The sequence below is a fragment of the Malus domestica genome, chromosome 05 (assembly GCF_042453785.1).
Source record: "Malus domestica chromosome 05, GDT2T_hap1".
In the NCBI taxonomy this organism is placed as follows: Eukaryota; Viridiplantae; Streptophyta; class Magnoliopsida; order Rosales; family Rosaceae; genus Malus; species Malus domestica.
In genome coordinates, this window is record NC_091665.1 from 38,572,641 (window position 1) to 38,592,371 (window position 19,731).

General features: G+C 34.5%; 1 protein-coding gene and 1 long non-coding RNA gene across 8 annotated transcripts; both read left to right on the plus strand.

Annotated features, from left to right (window-relative positions):
* Positions 1–6,895: 6,895 nt before the first annotated feature.
* LOC103430528 (subtilisin-like protease SBT2.2) lies at positions 6,896–13,311 on the plus strand. The gene is made up of 10 exons (XM_070822697.1): positions 6,896–7,624; positions 8,190–8,349; positions 8,549–8,946; positions 9,667–9,762; positions 10,429–10,501; positions 10,665–10,947; positions 11,368–11,693; positions 11,776–12,046; positions 12,195–12,476; positions 12,719–13,311. Exons 1-10 carry the CDS (start codon positions 7,404–7,406, stop codon positions 13,147–13,149), a joined length of 2,541 nt encoding a protein of 846 aa, XP_070678798.1. The 5' UTR covers positions 6,896–7,403; the 3' UTR covers positions 13,150–13,311.
* A 2,876-nt stretch (positions 13,312–16,187) lies between these two features.
* On the plus strand, positions 16,188–19,510 carry LOC103454477 (uncharacterized). 7 transcript variants are annotated; one of them, XR_011581573.1, is made up of 8 exons: positions 16,188–16,509; positions 16,617–16,678; positions 16,753–16,956; positions 17,269–17,377; positions 17,516–17,560; positions 17,923–18,278; positions 18,451–18,562; positions 19,089–19,510. It is a non-coding gene; the product is annotated as an uncharacterized lncRNA (long non-coding RNA). The 7 variants fall into 7 exon arrangements; XR_011581574.1 differs by having other exon boundaries at positions 19,096–19,510; XR_011581570.1 differs by having other exon boundaries at positions 17,516–17,556.
* Positions 19,511–19,731: the final 221 nt, after the last annotated feature.

Genomic DNA, 19,731 nt, shown 5'->3' on the forward strand with positions numbered 1-19,731 from the left:
ACCTGTGATCTCATAAAATGAAATTGCGATTCCTTGTGGAAAAAAACAATTCTGAGAAGAAAATTAAAATATAAAATTCATATCAAAATAACTCGACGTGCTAACCAAGCATGAACACATTATGTATAAGTCATTCTCTCAAAATAGAGAGCAAAAAAAAATTGCTCTCGCATGTAGAAAAGGTATATATTACAAATTTGCAACCCATTGAGTTTTTTTTTCCCATCTAATCCCATTGAGATCCATGTAATATTTCAACATATGATCTACTTTGAACACATTTAGTGTTGTTCACTTTTAATGTGCAGTTAACAGAAAGAGGAAATTTAGAGTGAGATTGGAAGGGACAAAGTAAAGCAAATTGCATCACACGGGTCTCTCTCTCAAACAACCATCTCTTTGTTTTGTGATGGAACTTTCACTCAGTATTTACTAGAGATTTTTCAATGTGATCGGCATATGAGGTGATACACTACGTATTACTATATAAATGATGAGATATATGTGTTAAAAAGTAATAACTTAAAAAATAAAATTTCCCACCACTTACATAAAAACACGTGATGTACTATCTGTGTTCCCGCCAATAAAACATTTATCCAGTATTTACTTTTATATTTGATGCTTTAAATTCGATTCACTCATGCCCGATCATATATTATTAAGTAATCTAGAGAAACTATATTTTTTTAAATCAAATTTGCAAATTAACTGGTGTGGTTGTAAATGATTGGATTATTAATTAAATATCGATTAACGTATTTATTTCTTATTGGTGACACATCATTTAATTTGTAATTTAATTTTAAAAAATTAATCTCTCTATTATTACTCTATATTATTTGTACAAAGAAAAACAAAATATGTCTTACATCATGTGGAATTCTAAGCTGCATTATACTCCAAGTAATTTCCAAAACCAGATTCACATTCAGTCAGCTTGACAATTTGTTTAGTCAAAGTTTGGCACCTATCTTATTTCACGTTTTGTCCATTCCTCCTGCTCGGGTAAATAAGGGTTAATAGTGGACGTCTAGGACTGCCTCCTTCATGCATTTGAATGCCATTTTTTATATAAATAATAAAACTACTTAGACATCTAAAATTAAAAATGCTACAATATATATAACATTACTCTATGTTAGGACAGACGCATCTAATGATTGTAAAAATCAAATCTAACAATAAATCTAACAATTAAAACACTCGTAATACTAAACTCGGAATGCATAATAAATAAAAATTCCATAAAAAACCAGAAATATAAAAAGAAAGCCGAATGATTGTCTGGTTGGAAGGACTTTGGGCGCACCAGTGGAGACTCGACAATATCATGCAGTGCGCAGTTATCAACGTTGGCGTGCTCGCTGCACATCAAACAATATTAACCGCATATTGTGATTCACACATGTGACCAGAGTTACTTTATTAAATGAGACATAAAACAAAGGTAGCAAAAAATCAGTAAAACTAAAAATTATTTTGCTATATATTGTGTTAAAATTGGATTAATCTAGGTATTTTATAATAGTTGACTGCTTGGAAGTTGGAACAATTTTCTATGTGGTTGATTTTTTATTTTATTTGGGAAGACTTTGGATGCGGTCCTTAGCTATGAATATTATTTGATTGAAAACTTGTTGGTTTTTAATTTTTGATTGAGGTCCCTGAAATTAATGTGATAATTTATTTCTATGTATGCTACTATATTTTTTACATTAAAAATTAGAAATTTTAGTTGTTTATATAAATGAGATTTTAAATAAAAAACCATAATTTGTGGGATTAAAAATATTAAAATATAAATGTACCATTGTGTGTGTGTGTGTAAACATGGGTACATTCAACAAAATTAACCAAAAAAATTATTGTATCAAAACATGGGTACATTCTTCTAAATCACAAAAAAAGAAAAAGATATGAGACTTAATAACATTAGTAAATTTCTTCGATTAAACTTGACATAGATACATTTTAAAATCAAAGAAAAAAGAATGCATCCATATAAGTTTAAAAATGGATTTAAAAAATTGAATAGATTATATATAAAAAATGGTACATTTTACATATAACAAATTGATATATTTAAGAACGAGTACATTTTAAGATTAAAAAGTTTTACATGAATCGGTACATATAATTAGCATGGGTACATTTAGCAAAATAAAAAGTATAAATAAAAAATATGAGTTCAAATACAAATAAACTTTAAAAAAATATGGGTACAAAAAGAAATTAATAAATGGGTACAAATTAAAACTGAAAAGAAAATTGGTACAAATTGAAAAAGAATTACAAATAAAAAATGGGTACAAACTAAAACTAAAAATATATGATAAAAAATTTAGTCATAAATATAAGGGACGTTTTGAATTAGACGCCTCATTTTTAAATATCATAGACTAAACATCTATTCATTTTCCAAATTTGATTAAACATTTTCCCTACAATTTTGGTACTTTAATTTTATTTCATTAGAAGTCTATTCATGTTAGCATTCCCTTTTTTCCTCCTATTTTTATGCATCTCTTATTATGATGATTTAAGATTTATTTTTTAATTTTTATTAAAATATTTATTTTAGTAAATTAAATAGAATGTAACAAAACTCGTTGTTAGGTACGTTTGATTATAATGGTACATTTAGTTACTTGGTACATTTGAATTTTTGGTCCATTTGGCTTCTTAATACATTTAAATTTTTGGTACATTTAGTTTTGGGTACATTTGAATTTTTGGTATGTTTGTTTTCAAAGCATAAGTTTTATTACTTTTTGTCCTAATAATGAGGAATTACTTTAATTAATTATTTTTTTTATAGAAATAGTCGTTAACAATGTAAAAGTTTAAATTACTTTAATTAATTTTTTTTTCTAGAAAGGGTCATTAATCAACGGATAATAACCTTTTTGTTAATTCAAAATTATATGATTTATCGTTATTATTTAGCATTATCTACAATAATAATGATTTATCTCTAATCAACTAAAAGTTGTTCCAAAAACTTATATACCAAAAAACAAGACTATCTAGAGCATTGTGTATGAATCAAACATATTTTTAAACATTCCAAAAAGATGAATATTCATTTTAATATAGTTTATAATTGGGTACATTTTAATTCGGGGTTGGTACGTTTTCGTTTGATGTTGGTACATTTTCATTTAATATTGGTATGTTTCCATTTGGCGTGGATGTACATTTAGATTTGAAAAGTTTACATTTTTAGACTTAAATATAGTTTAAATTATTTAAAATATATAGCAGATATTTAAATGTAAATTAATTTCAATTAATCTGAAGTAGTTCAAGTCTGAGTATCTTAATCAAATGTTTCAAAAGTTTAATCAAAAACTCAAAAAGCATAAATGTTTAGTCTACAAAAGTCTAAAATGAGGCATCTAATTCTAATTTTCTCTAAATATAAATATACTAATTGTAACATTTTTAACATTAAATGAATATATTTAGAAATAAAAAATATTTTATTATTGAAATAATTAATGATGTTATTAATACCCAAGGACCTTGATAAAAAATTAAAAAGAAATATGATTTTAATCAATGAAATAGTAAAATGAAGGATGAGAACCTAATTTCTCCATTTGTTCGTAAATATAATTCGCAAGAAATGACTAGAAAATAGATAGCGTCAACCATTAAATTATACATAATGATGAGAACGAAATGAAACAAAGTAGAAGAGAGAAAGCTAGCAAAGTCCTGGAAATTGTATCACTGTATGAAGCTTACATATGTTGACCCAAAGAGAAGAAGTCCTGGAAATTGTATCACTGTATGAAGCTTACATATGTTGACCCAAAGAGAAGAAGTCCTGGAAATTGTATCACTGTATGAAGCTTTCATATGTTGACCCAAAGACTGGAAATTGTATCATATCACTGTATGAAGCTTTCATATGTTGACCCAAAGACTGGAAATTGTATCACTGTATGAAGCTTACATATGTTGACCCAAAGAGAAGTAGTCGATACGTGAAGTTTGACAAACCTTACTAAGTCAGTCGTTCCATTTTATGGTTTTAAGGTTATATAAAATAGGTAGGTTAGGTAATGGAATTCTCCTTTGCACGCGTTTTCACACAAGTGAATGGTTGAGATTAATTTAGTTAAATCTCAGAGATTTTTTTTTTTTTTTTTTGTCCTACAGGAGAGCAAAGCCCGGTTATTTTATGTATTGTCCAAAATTTGGGTTGGTAAGGTTGGTCCAACTCAAGCTTAACCTTATACTGCATTACGTAAATACAAGCACAACATATATATACATATATATACGTAGAATGGATACAAGTGATATGCGTACGAAGCAATATGCAACGCCACATTACACTAAAACGATGTGGTTTGCATATGATGCAGGCTTATTTGCAGAAGCAAAACCGAACCACGATGTAAGTTCGTGATACAGGCTCTAGCTGTTAAGGCTCCTTCGCAGCATTCTTTGGCAGATTATCAACAACAGACAGTACACTTTCGGAAGCAATTACTGTCATGCATCTATAGTTCATCACAAGTAAGATAACATGTATTCGTTGTTTATGTTACCTAATCAACATTCTCAGAAATGAAACTCACGGAAAGCCATAAGAACGATTTTTTGAAGGTATAGGTATAGGATCTTTTAAACTTAACGTGAACTTGGAAATGATTCCGTGATGTGGTCTACGATCCCATCAACTTCATCAAGGCTGTTCGATACCTCACCTGCAATTGAAGTTCACAAAGACATGCAAACTTATCTACAAGTGTGGAAGCATGCATTAAAACAAGTAAAGATCGTGTTGTAAGACCTAGCGAGGGTTAGGAGTGGAGACGTAGATATGATATCAAGAACATTATGGCTTTCGTTGGTGACTAGTGGGAAGTCACCCCCATTAGGACCTGCCAGCCCAACTGGTGGTCTTCTCCATAGAAGCGAAATATCATTAGGCAAGACAACTGTTTCAGTAATATCAGTTAATTATTTATCAGTCCCTTACGTCTCATGAACGATTTTTAACTGTGAAGTTATGATTTCTTATCAAAAAACAAAAAGGTGGTTTACGGAAAGAAACTAGTGACATATGCTTACTTTCTTCTGATGAACGAAATGATAACGAATGTAGAGTAATGATAAACAGAAGAGCAACTTATTGGTCTTTGGAGAGACCATTTCCTCTCAGACTAAACCATTGACATATATTTGGGACCTCAGCCCATTTGGTATTGTTGGGCTTTGGGAAAATGAATAATGAGAGTCCAAGATCAGTCCAAGAGACCAAACCATAAGCTCGAGATTAAAAAAGAAAGTCAGCTTAGCCTTTTTTATGAGAAAAATTTATAAGAAATTAGTTCACCTTTATCATGATATTTTGTTATAATAAAACAATGTTATGTGTAAGTTTCTCGACACAAATCAGTTAAAGGACCAACTGCAACGGTAGACAATTTTTTCTTCTTTTGTTTTTTTTTGCTTTTCCCTTTGATATTATCACATGGAGGAGGTCATCAATTTGGACCCAAAAAAGAGTGACCAAATGATTGTAAGAATCAGGTTCCCTTTAGCTCCCAACGACTATTAATTAAATCGTACTTCCTAAAGTGCACAATGGACGCATGCATCATCATACTATAGAATGACTACCATATGGGATTTGGATTATTGAAATATAAATGAAAGATTCACAAATGGTTACAAATTTTATAAAAAATTGAAAACGAGAGACACTCATAAATAGAATCCGCTACGCTTTCAATAAAAAATAGAACTGACTACAAATGCTTAATTGTCGATTTAGGTATACCTTAAGTGGTACACCCATACAATGTAGTACGTTTTATTTGTGTTATTAAACTGAGACATCACTTCAATAATGTTCCCAAAATATCTAAGTTATCTGATTCCAAACAATAGAAGGTGCACCGAAATTCGGCCTTTTTGTGGTATTCACATGCGCACTCATCAATGGTGTACTCAATACACCACCGTCTCACAAGACCCCCACCCACGAGACAAACAGAACACCCAAAAGGGCCAATAAAACCTTCTTTCTTCTCTCTCTATTTCTTCTGCAGAGGATATCACGGGTGACCTTAAAAAAATAGAACGTTTGTGAAACTTGACAATCTCCAAAAGAAAACAAAGGGGCCAAGACAAGAAAGAATGTTGATATGGAGAAATTTTTTAGTATGCCGAGAACATTGATTTGTACATTAAGTGTCATAATATAAGTGATTAATTTTTTTTTGTTCAAATATCTAACCACTTATATTATGACATTTAGTGTACCAACCTGTGTTTCAGGCATAGTAAAAAATCTCTCGTTCACTTGAACGAACATCAAACCAACACCATTCCCTTCTTGTTTACAAGGCAATGAACTACTGTAATTACTTTCCCAAGCAGATAGCCAGAAAATGTGGAGCTTGACTCACATTTCCCTTTGGTGGAATGGTTGATTGTGTGCTTGGAAGGAATTGAGTTCCTTGGAGGATCACAACTCATTACTCATACTTGTTTTTAGAAAAGCCAATTTTGCGGCTGCTGTTCTTGCTAGTTTCAGACGTACACAAATTTTGATTGTATTGGTTGTTTGTTAATCACTATCGTGCAAGACATACATTGCTTGTGGATTATGTTAGCAATGGTCGTCCTAGCCACTTTACATTTCTTACGTGTGACAAATTTTAAACTTGACATGTAAATAATTTTAAATATGACACGTGAATAATTTTAATTGAATAACAAAAAAGCACATGTGAAAAGTAATAAAGAATGGTATCAACAATGCTAAACTGTCAGTCCAAAAATGATACAAGAAGAAATTATTTACAAAAAGCATACAATACAAACAAAACAAAACGTTCATATTTCTCAAAGAGTCCAAAGATTCAAAGACCGTAGCTTTTTTTCCCCTTTGCATAAACAAACGTCCAAATGCACAGTATCCAAGAAAGTGTACACGGATTCTCGGTGCTCCAGCCTCCAGCTATTCGTACCCTCTCTCTCTCTCTCTCTCTCCCTCTCTTCCCCTCTTCCCCCTCTTCTCTTGTCTTGTGTGTACCCTCTAATTTCTTGCACACACACAGAGAAGCCAAAGTGCACGAAAAAATATCCCTTTTTCACCGAAAAGCAGTCAGCTTTCTCGGCCAGCTCACTTTTTATCTCGACCCTTCACACCAATTGTCACATTGTAGAAAAAGGGTCTCTGGTTTTCTGCTTCTTCTTCCCTCTGCAGCTCTGCTTCTTTCCACATTCTGCAAATGCTCCATGAAATAAGCTTGCTTTGAGAAATAGAGGACATGGGTTGCTAAGCACTTGTGCCCAAAAGCCGATTTTGGTCATCTGGGGAAGTGTTTTTTTTTCTTCTAGGATTTTGCTCTTGTTGCTGCTTTAGGTCTAAAATGGGAAGCTTCCATGGCGTGCTTTTGATGGGGGTGCTTTTTCTGGGGATGCTTATGACTTCTTTTTGTCAAGACGAAGATTCTGATAACTTCGCGGCTGTGTATATCGTTACTCTCAGAGAAGCTCCGGCCGTTCACTACGATGCAGAGTTGAGAAGGAGCAGCAAAAATGGTGTTAGACCTGGCAGTGCTTCTGAGAGGTTGAACATTCACAAACCAAGGTAACCATTTTTATCCTTCATTTACCAAGAATTTCTTACTCTCTAAAACTAGTTTGCTTTTTCACCTTGAATTGGCTTTTCAATTGTGATTTAGTACAGCTTAAAGTTGTGAATTTTTGTTTTCTGATGGCTAATTATGCACCTTTGAAATCAAGATGAATGCTCAAATCAAATGTGGAGAAACCAATTTGCTTGGATGTTTTTTGCTCATGGGGTCCTATGTTGTTGTTCCCTTTTCCATATATCGTCTGTACGAATTGTTTCCTATAAAAATGTGGAAACTTGAACATATAATGTTGTCCATTTCCCCCTTTACCTTGCTAAAGAATTGAGTAAATTTTCCTCTATGGGGCAGTAATTAAGTTGTTCACCATGTCAAAAAGTTATTTATTCATTCTTAATGAGTATCCGACATTCCTACGATGTTTTGTGCTTTCTTTTTCTTTCCCCTCCAAACTTATCCCTGATTGTTCCGTTTTATCTTACATTAGTTGACATTTTCTGGTAGCTTGTATTGTTAGGACCTTGAGCATGGTTGATGATGCTTTTAATGTCTTCCCTTTAGGTTTAGAAATATTTCGAGAAGGGATGGTAGGTATAGCTCTTATATCGCTCGAACTCATGATTCATTATTGAGGAGGGTGTTGAGAGGGGAGAAATATCTGAAGCTATACAGCTACCACTACTTGATAAACGGATTTGCTGTGTTTGTTACCCAAGATCAGGTATGGATTATTCATTTTTATATAAAAATCCATAAAAGGATGCGATATATGTTTAGATAATTATATTTGTTAATTTCAATTGTCAAATACATTTGAGTAAATTGGAACATTGTGTGTCCTGTATTGCTGCATCTTGTGTCCTTTTGAAATTATTTATTTGATCAAGTACCTAATTTGGTGGCATTTCCGAATTTTGGAGGTTGATAAGCTTTCAAGGAGGAGAGAAGTAGCAAATGTGGTTTTGGACTTTTCTGTTAGAACTGCAACCACCCATACTCCTCAGTTCTTGGGTTTACCACAAGGAGCATGGGTTCAAGGAGGGGGATATGAATCAGCTGGAGAAGGGGTCGTTATTGGGTTTATCGATACTGGTATTGATCCAACTCACATTAGTTTTGATGACCATGCATCTGAACGTCCATATCCGGTTCCTCCCCATTTCTGTGGCATCTGCGAGGTTACTCCGGATTTCCCATCTGGGTCCTGCAATAGAAAGCTTATTGCAGCCCGCCATTTTGCATCATCCGCTATAACCAGAGGTGTTTTCAATTCATCTCAGGACTACGCTTCTCCATTTGACGGTGATGGTCATGGCACGTGAGTTTCTAACTTGCCCCAGAGAAACTGCTCTATTGTTTCTTTTGCATCTGTGTTATTTTCTCTCAAATTGAAGTTTGTTACATTAATGCTTTCATATAAAGAGTCAATGACATAGGAAAAAAAAATGCTACTTAGGAAAATTTGTAGTCTTGTCTTATATGAGATTCACCTAACTCCGAGCCCATCTCAAAGTTTCAAATGTCTGTTTTCTGTTTACCCATCTATGACCATCTATGATCTATGTTAGGGCACTAGCCATACGATACTTTTTTTTTTTTTAACTCTTCCCTTGTATATTTTTCTCTTTTATTTTTCTTTGTGTTATTTGAGGTCCTTCATGCTTTGCACCGATATTCATTTTGGAGGTTATATGTGTGTGTGCAACTGTAATAGCTTTCTGTGTTTTCATTGCAATGAAATATATTTTAGTTCTTAATTAATCATATTTCACACATGCACCTAAATTATGCAATTTATTTCGACATTAAAGAAAAATTTTAAAAAACTACTAACCCATCAAGTTGATGTAAACATGACATGGTCGTATGACCTCTCAAATTACATTCTGAGAAAATCCTATTTAGCTCTTTTAGTGATATTTAAAGCACAATAAAGTATCTTTTTAAATTCTATGAAAAGATGATGTAGTTATGTCTGCTTTCTTGTGCTTAACATCCATTTCAAAAGGTAGTTGAAGGATCTCATTTTAATTTACAGGCACACCGCTTCCATTGCTGCAGGAAACCATGGAATCCCAGTGGTTGTAGCTGGGCATAGTTTCGGAAATGCAAGTGGGATGGCTCCTCATGCACAGTAACAACTCTAGATCTTAGTATCACTTTGTCAATTGATATTGTGCTTAAACTACTGTTATAAAAAGGAGGTCTATTGAATGGCAATTTTCTTTGAACTTGCGACAAACAAAATTAACCTAGATCTGAGAATCGTTTAATCACCAAATACATTCTTGAACCGTACACAAACTTCACTGTGATGTTACACCAGCTAATGATAGGAATTTAAGAGGGACATTAAACAGCTAATTCCATACTTACAATTTGTTGTTTGGGATTTCTTGGGGATAGAAGATTCACTAGTTCTCAATAGATTTCATACAGCTCATTTCAGCCGAGATATAAGGCAGATTCTCAGTAGACTCCTTTCTGACATGGTACTCAGATTTCCTATTCTCCTCTAAAACGTCATCTTTTATCTTCAGTGGACCTCTTCCACTGAGACTCGGAAACAACTTTTTATAATTTACAACTAAAACGAAACTCTGTCTATTAATTTGTACGCTTTGCAGTAACAAACATCCTACATCTTGTTCCTTCCTCTTTAAGAACTTAAGAAATCTTTATAAAAAAGAACCTAAGAAATCAATATTTGATGCCCAAGAGAATTCATTTCTTTCCAGTGCATAAACAATTGGGAATGTTTTATGTTCTTATGTTGTAACTACATGTCTATCCATTCCAGCATCGCTGTTTACAAGGCATTGTACAAAGGTTTTGGAGGCTTTGCGGCTGATGTTGTTGCTGCCATAGATCAGGTACATACCAATTTGGTCTATGTCTGGGAATGAAACCATTTTTTGCTGATGAGTCTCCATTGGGGTTTCAAACTTATAAGAAATCAGTTATCTATATTTCTTGTTCTATATAGATTCTTTGCCATTTTAACATCTATAATTTTAACGTATTTATGCATTCCAGGCTGCTCAGGACGGGGTTGACATAATAAGCTTATCAATCACTCCCAACCGGCGTCCTCCCGGAGTTGCAACATTTTTCAATCCGATAGACATGGCATTACTATCAGCTGTAAAGGCTGGTATATTTGTTGTCCAAGCAGCAGGAAATACTGGACCATCACCAAAGAGCATGTCTTCCTTTAGTCCATGGATATTCACTGTTGGCTCTGCCTCTCATGACAGAAACTACAGCAATTCTATAATGCTTGGCAACAATGTCACCATTACTGGAGTTGGACTTGCATGTAAGTTTTTCTCCTAAATTTTATTGCTCCTTCGCTTTAATTTTGTTGCACAAGATAATCTTAACAACTATTCCTGTCTTGATTCTTCACGCTTTAGGTTAAATATTAACTTTTGAAGTTATGCAGTTACAAACTGGATCACCAATTTTTAGTGAAACAAGGAGCATTATAGTTTATAAGCTACCCAAATCCACATTTGATCTTATATGGAATGCTACTTTGATATCCAGTATGGTAGTCCAGTAACTTTCACTAGAGAATTGTGAAAAGAGATCTACATTCATTTGTGATAAAGAGGAATTTTAAAATTTAAAGTTATCTATGTTCACACAGTTTCTACATTGCCCAATCTTGAGTTCCTTTTTCCATTAGTGATACATTTTACATACTTATTTCTGATTACTTCTGTTTCTGTTACAGCGGGAACAGATTCAATGTACACAATGATCTCTGCCACACATGCTTTGAACAATGGCACACCAGTGTCAGATGATATGTATGTGGGTGAATGCCAAGACCCGAGCAACTTTAATCAGGATTTGATCCGGGGAAACCTCTTGATCTGTAGCTACTCAATTCGATTTGTGCTAGGAATCTCTACCATCAATAAATCCTTAGAAACAGCCAAAAACCTAAGTGCAGTTGGTGTTGTGTTCACCATGGATGCTTTTGTAATCGGTTTTCAGCTTAACCCAACTCCAATGAAAATACCTGGCATCATAATTCCATCCCCAGAAGATTCCAAGGTGTGCAAATTTCTGAATACGAGTCCAGATTCAAAATCTGTCTCTCTCATATATTAACGAGGCTCTATGATATATTTGGCAGGTTCTAATGAAATACTACAATCTTTCCTTGGAGAGAGATATTGTGACAAAGAGAATTACCAAATTTGGGGCACTTGCAACCATTTGTGGAGGTTTGAAAGCAAATTACAGTGGTTCTGCCCCAAAGATCATGTATTACTCTGCTAGAGGTCCAGATCCGGAAGACAATTTTCTTGATGATGCAGACATAATGAAACCCAACTTGGTAGCTCCTGGAAATTCTATATGGGCTGCTTGGAGTTCTGTTGGGCAAGACTCGATTGAATTTCAAGGTGAGAACTTTGACATAGTAATATAATTCAAACTATAACTGCTTTGTTTACTGAAAAAAATATATATAACTAATTCAGTATTTTGATTGATAGATGACGGTTTTTACTTCAAACATTATTATGTAACTACCGTTGTATTATCCTTCAGGCGAGAACTTCGCAATTATGTCTGGGACAAGCATGGCTGCTCCTCATATTACTGGGCTTGCTGCACTGGTTAGGCAGAAGTTCCCCAATTTCAGTCCTTCAGCGATTGCATCTGCACTTTCCACAACTGCTTCTCTATATGACAAGAATGGTGGGCCCATAATGGCTCAGCGTGCATATGCATTTCCAGATCAAAACCAGTCTCCAGCAACGCCCTTTGATATGGGCAGTGGTTTTGTGAATGCCACAGCAGCGCTGAATCCAGGATTGATTTTTGATGCCAGTAAGTTACTCCATTTCTTCTCATAAACAACATTAACTTCCTTCCTGATCCATATGCTTAGAACTTTGCATTTTTTTTTTAGAAAATGAAAATCTGTATCTCATAATAACAATCATCTTATCGAAAACTATGATGTTAATAAAAGCAAAGACTAGTGGGTGTATCATTCCTCAAGTGATTATGTTTGTGTTTGATGCAGTATATATTGTCTGAAAACCGAAAACCATATCTTCTTGTTGTAGGTTATGACAATTATATGTCATTTCTTTGTGGCATTAATGGATCGGCTCCTGTGGTCTTGAATTACACCGGTGAGAGCTGTTGGGCTTATAATTCTACCATCAGTGGAGGTGACCTGAACTTGCCATCAATAACAATAGCAAAACTAAACCAGTCTAGGACGGTGCTGAGAACAGTGAGGAACATTGCTGAAAATGAAACTTATACCGTTGGCTGGAGTGCTCCTTTCGGAGTTTCATTAAAGGTGTCTCCACTTAATTTTTCGATTGCCAGTGGGGAGACACAGATCTTAAGCGTGTTCGTTAATGCTACGGGTAACAGCACGACTGCTAGCTATGGGAGCGTCGGACTACTTGGAAATCTAGGCCATGTTATCAACATTCCTTTGTCAGTCATTGTCAAAATCACATATAATACCACTGCCAACGGTTAAAAATCTACGGTGGTGTGCTGTATCTTATTTGGTTGGTTTTGGTTTCTTGCTTGCAAAATGTGGTTAACCATTCATTCATTATATTGTAAATGAAAGGTCATGTAAGTCTTGTAACATCTCTTGTGCAGATACAGTGAAAAATTCTACTTAAGTGTTACTCCATCTCTCTCTCTCTCTCTCATATGCAGCATATCAGTTAATAACAAAGGTTTTAGTTAGATTGGGTTGTGATTAATCATTGAAATTTTGATTAGAGCTAATGGAAGTCGTATTTCTTATGAAAGATGATAGAAATGAACTGTAACTGGCAATGGCAGCTGCGGTGTGCAGAAAAGCTGAGTTAATATGCATGTTCCAAGGGTTTATCTTTATTAACAAGGTGACTAGTACTACTTGCCTTCAACTCACCTATATTTGCCTGTCGAATTGTCGTTCGTCTTGCAAAACTTCATCGGACAAGTGGTAATTTTTGGTACTGTGAGCAAGGATAGGTCACCTAATCTTAACTATACCGAATTTCTAAAGAGACCGGATGCACCATTATACCATATGGTATATTTGTGTTAGTTATACAATGTCATGTAAGAAAAAGATGTACACTTGATATTTTATTATTGACACGTACGCCTACACACTGACGGAGGCACCAAGAGGGCAGGAAGAGGATCCTCTCCCGATCTCAGGATAGGGATTCTTTTAACCACGAAATCCGGACCGTTCAAATTTAATCCAACGATTACAATTATTATAAATTTTAGAGGATCCCCCTATTTGGAACCGTTGGATTAAATTTGAACAGTCCAGATTTCGTAATCAGGAAGAACCCCATCCTGAGCTCAGGAGAGGATCCTCTTCCAAGAGGCCAAGAGATCTTGGGGGCCTATCTTGACCTTGAAAGTTATATAGATACACGGACATGTGTATTATTCCTATTTCTCTTCATTTAGGACCCTCCTACTGTCCAAAAATTTAGATATATTCAATCATTAACTCTTGTTATGGTCATTTATCACAAATCAAACCCTTAAAATAAACCCATCATTCACTTTTATTTATAAAATAAAAATTCTTGCATCACACTTTAAGCTGATGTCTTTCACGGTGCAATTTAAAAATTCGTGAGCTATTTCATATCTCATTCTCGAAATTTCATATCTTTTGTCGTTTCAAATTCCAAATCCATTCAACTTACAATAAAAATTACAAATCACTTCAATAAGCACAATAAGATTTGTAAATCTCTATTAATGTCTATAATTTTTATTCGTTTCTACTCTATTCTACCTCTTACTTGAGTGTTAGTGTTTGTAAAATTTTTATTGATTTTGTTAATTCTTCTGAAAAATGTAGAAAAATACAATTGGGATGAGTGTATAATAAGATTTTCGGAGTGTCGATAACACTTTCTTTTTTGTTACTAAATTTATAAATACTACCCTCTTTTTTTACATTGTGAGAGGTCTCTCATATAAAATTCTGACTCCGCCACTGCGTCTACAATAGCAATATACACGTGCCGTAAAAAGCCTTCTGTCATTATTTTGTCCAAACTGGCATATCCTCCAAATATTATAACAATAAGAGCTCTCTAATTGCAGTCCAATGTCAGCTTTGCCCCAATAAATCCCGGCTGTAGCAGCTGAGTTTTTGCCTTATATGCGTATCAAACTTAACCACAAAACATTCATTGCCATTTCTTCTCTTTGCAAAAATATCCTTTACTTCTATCAACCGCTTTCGAACTTGGAAACACGAAGACTTCCCATGCTTCCAAATTCAAGCACACGGCACACCCCACCACACCAACTTCCTGTACCATTAATTAATTATAATCAAGAAAAATATCTTGCTTTTAATGGGTGGGCACCGCTCTCCTCACAAAGTAGCTTCTGGTTTTTTTGTTAACATTTTATTGTTTGACGTGTGCCGCATCATATCAATCTGTTCATCACGTGCAAAGACTCATAAGTAATTGTTGGGGTACTGAGGCAACCCATCTCACTTGCTAGAAGGTTTGAAGGGCTCTAAGGTGAACCGATCGAGACCCAAAAATTTGATATTTATAGGTTTAATTTATGAGAATTTTAATAAAAAGTTCACGGTACTGTTCACTTTAACAAAAAACCACATTACCTTTTATTTTATCATTATCGTTAAAACTCAAAATTTTCAAGTATTTTAATTAGTTTTCCTTTAATTTAATATGTAACATTCAAAAAACCCTCTATATATATAAAATATAAAATAGACAGAGGTCCACGTCAAACTAGATATTATCGTATATATAACTAGCTAGGTTACTTTTTTATCCCGCCACATGATGAACTTTTTTTTTCTTTTTCTTTTTTGGAAGCAAGGAAAAACATACAAAGGCACAGAAGTCAAAAGAGAACAGGAAAGCCTACAGAGAGGCAAACACCTAGAAGGCAAACAAGTAGTGAACGGGGAGACAACACAAAGACACCTTCATCAAGTGGAAGCGTCACCCCAACCACCACACCACCGCAACAAAATTAATGAGGACATGAAAGATCATTATTGTGCAAAACATAAACCAAAAATGGGGGCCGATTGACCCAAACAGAATCACTCATCTCCGTAGAACCAACCGACGCAAGCACCACATAATGAACTTGAATACAAATTATGATGGATATATTTCTGTAACAAAACATTTTGCACCATTTATTTAATTTGTCAAATTTCTGCAGTTTTTATTCATTAAAACAAGCAACAATGGGGGCCGATTGACCCAAACAGAATCACTCATCTTCGTAGAACCAACCGACGCAAGCGCCACATAATGAACTTGAATACAAATTATGATGGATATATTTCTGTAACAAAACATTTTGCACCATTTATTTAATTTGTCAATTTTCTGCAGTTTTTATTCATTAAAACAAGCAACTGGCCTGCCCAGAAAGCAAACCGAGCAGGACAAACAACACCCAGGAAGTACAAATTAACTAGCGAGGAAAGGGAAACAAACTAATACAGAGAAACAATACTATAAAAACAAGAGTGCATAGCTCAAGCAAATTATATATATACTAAAAGAGAAAATGCACTGAAATACTGTTCATAGTACAGTGTGATTCCGTTTTTGCCCCTACTTCTTTTTTGTGGTTCCAACTTTGCCGGTTTGCTACGCTGTGGGAATAAAATGGTGACGCGTGTTCTTCCTTCTCGATGTTTCGACTTCTCTTCCACCTCTTCCTTCGCCGAAGCAACTAAAAATCAAAAACATACTCGCGGCTTCTTCCTCCCGATTTCGGAGCTTCTCTCTCTTCCACTCTCTCTCTCTCTCTCTCTCTCTCTCTCTCTCTCCCCCCTCCATCGAAGCACCTCCATACACAGGTGTCGTTTCTCCCGTGATTATATATTTAATTATTTGAAAGTTAGTTCTTCTGTGTAAAATTCTTGAGCTTTTGATTACCTACAATTTTCAATTTTCTACAATATAGAGTTTTTGGGTAATTTCATGATTTAGCGATCCGTGCATTTTCCATAACCCTCTTTACGGAAGGTAAGCAATTTATCCTGCTTTAGAATTTAAAAAATTATTTTGCCAAAGAAATCTATAATCTGGTGATTTTCTAGGGATCCAAGGATTGAAAAAGCAGGGAAAGCAGGGAAGAAGGTTGGAAAAGCAGGGCTCTTTCTTTGCTTCCAGAATTTCGTCCCCTTATCGCAGTTTAGCTCTTACTGCGATCTTCATTTTCAGCCCTATTTCGCTTCGGGAACCTGTTCTTGGCAAAAGCGACATCGTCATGGAAGCAGCTTGAAGCTCCACCAGGTTTCGAGGCAAGATTTTTTCTGTATAATCTCACCAAACAATTATCAAATTATTATTGTTAGTCTTCTGCTTGGAATTTGACTATTGTGATTAATTTAGATTTTTGAGGAAGCGGGAGGTTGTTTGTAGAGTGAGTGATGTTAAATTTTGTTAAATTTTGATGTTAATTTCTCAACATTCTCATGTTTCTCATCTATTTTGTTAAATTTATGTCAGCCTTCACCATTGGCATATACCTCTCGACCTCATCATCATGTACTCATGGTATAGATTTAACGCTGACTGTTTACATTTTTTCATATGGGTTTTTTGAATTACAGGAAATTTGGTCTTCAGCTCCCGTAGGTCTTTTCCTGATGATTTTGATGATACTGAGTTTCCTTGCCCATTTGATGTGGATGATGATGATGTGACAGATCCAGGCAGCAGGTAAGTTCTCAACTTCATATATTTTAGTTACTTCTATTTCTGCAAGTATTTTACACTTGATGTTCCACATGCTGTCCTTTTTGTGAGTTTCTCTATGAATTCAATCTGAAAGTATTAATTTTCCTGCTTTTTTTGCAGAGTAGCTGTCAAAAGCCTAAGGATTCAGTTCGAGAACCTCAGTAAGTATGTTTATTTTCTCAAATCCTGAATTGGAAAAAATCCATTGTTTAAAGATTTACTGTATGAATTATTCAAGAACAACTCACATAAGCATTTACTTGCACTTATTGTCAATTAGGAATTGACTCAAACAATATGATTGTTTGCCATCAGCTGCATAATGATAACTAAATAGGAATAGAGGTGTTGTTTGTTCATTACCGTGCATTATATGCAAAAAAGGCCTTAATCTAAAATTGACAGATTTGTACTCACTCATTACTCAATGAATGTCTATGATGGTTCTGATATAAAGAAATTTGGGTTGAAGATGCTCAGATAAAGGTAGATCCATGAGTTTGATTGACTTTAGTTTTTATAAACAGTATAGTGCACCTTTTCAAAGGCTTGATGGACATCACCTTCGTTACATATTCAAGGGGCTATTTTGGCATTATCAACCCCCTTCAATGTTGATCAGAGATATTAGCGTTTGCAGCGTGATGGCTTGGTCTTTAGGTGTTAGAAGTCAATGATTCATTTGCAAGCAGATACACAACAACTGAGAAGAGGCAGTTGTGGCACCCAATCCCTGGGTTTCGGAAAGAAATGGAATGGAGTATGGAGATGATGCTGAAGACGAATCTGAGAACTCGGAAAAGGCTTTGACAACAAACTTGCATATGGACTAATGTGCAACCATCTTCTGAAGATGAAGACGTCTGCCCTACATATCTGGATGGTAAGTTAAATGTGCAAATGTCACTGTAGTTAATACCAATGGGCATTACTAGAATATGGCTTAAGATATCAATTGTTCGGTGATAATATATATTGGTGTTGCAAACTAGCATCTTTCTTCAATTGTTCTTTTTGGTGCTTTAATACTTAATAGTTGATATATTTTCTTGCAGAATACACCAAAAAAATCCAAAAGTCAAACGACATGTCCTGTCCTCATCATTTTCAACTTGGTTGCAATAATAAATGGTTGGCAAAAAACGAAAGATGGCCAATTTGTGGAAGGTAAACTAGCTCATGTTATCTAAATTAAGAGTAAACTTACAGAGTAGTTCATCCCTTTAACTGTTAGCTCTGAAATTTCATGAGCAAGATAACTGCAGGTTTTGATAATATGTAATTTAGAGAAATCCTCAATTTTGTGCATTAGAAATCATTGGAATGATGTCTCATGATTATGTGAACATAAACACTTGCATTATACAGAAAAGACTTAAATTTTTCACTTTTATACCGAATTAAGTATTACGCTACTCCAATGTTTTCTAATGCAGATGTATGTGGCATTTAGGAAACCAAAGTTTCTGGGGTTTGAATATTTTCCAATTTTAGCTTATCCTTGAGTAGGGAATTTTGATGAATTTATATTTTTCCCTCCAATTTTTTGTGTTTTCATGTCCAAATAATTCTTCAAATTTGGTTCCCTTATGGCTCGGATATGCATACAATCATTGTTTGGAATTTGGTTTTTACTGCAAATTTGGAATTTGGTGTTTATATGTATTCGCTGTGACGGGAGGATGAATTCTAGGATGCAGGTGGAAGGATTTGGCAGAATCAGATGTTTATGACGAGAACAGAAGAGTTGCCACAATGCTTGAGGTTGCCAACGCCAAGAGTTGTAGCTGGTTCAACCCGAAGAAGGGTTAATTTTTTTACAAAATAAGTTCCAATTCCTTAGTGGTTTGGCTTTACAGTAAATACCAAATGAATTTTTCATGTGGTAGATTTTTTTAATGGAATTCATTAACTTGGTAGATTTATGTTTGTAGAATACATATGAATTTTCATGGTTATCAATCGTTCAATACCTCTATATGGTTACAGAGGGTTGAAGGTAATCTCTATACATTTTGTAAATAGCACTCCCTAGCTATGGCAAATCAGCATTCTCAATTTTCTCATGTAATATATGTATATAAACACTATTCTTTATCACATACTTTTTCAAAATTTTCTACACGTTTAACATAGTTTTGTAATCCGCGGCATCGCGCGGGTTTAGCTGCTTGTTTGAAACTAAATACGAATTCTATTAATAATCTCATAGCAAATACATAAACTCGACTGCATGCCAAAAGCCCACGTACCTGGCGTCCTCATGACAAGACGAATGACTCTCAACAACTTACTACACTACATGACCGCCGACCGACGACTCATCAACTTACAAC

Coding starts and splice junctions, on each gene's coding strand:
- LOC103430528 (XM_070822697.1), top strand. CDS start 7,404: ATGGGAAGCTTCCATGGCGTGCTTTTGATGGGGGTGCTTTTTCTGGGG. Junction 8,947..9,666: donor GACGGTGATGGTCATGGCAC/GTGAGTTTCTAA, acceptor TTTAATTTACAG/GCACACCGCTTCCATTGCTG. Junction 12,047..12,194: donor AGACTCGATTGAATTTCAAG/GTGAGAACTTTG, acceptor ATTATCCTTCAG/GCGAGAACTTCGCAATTATG.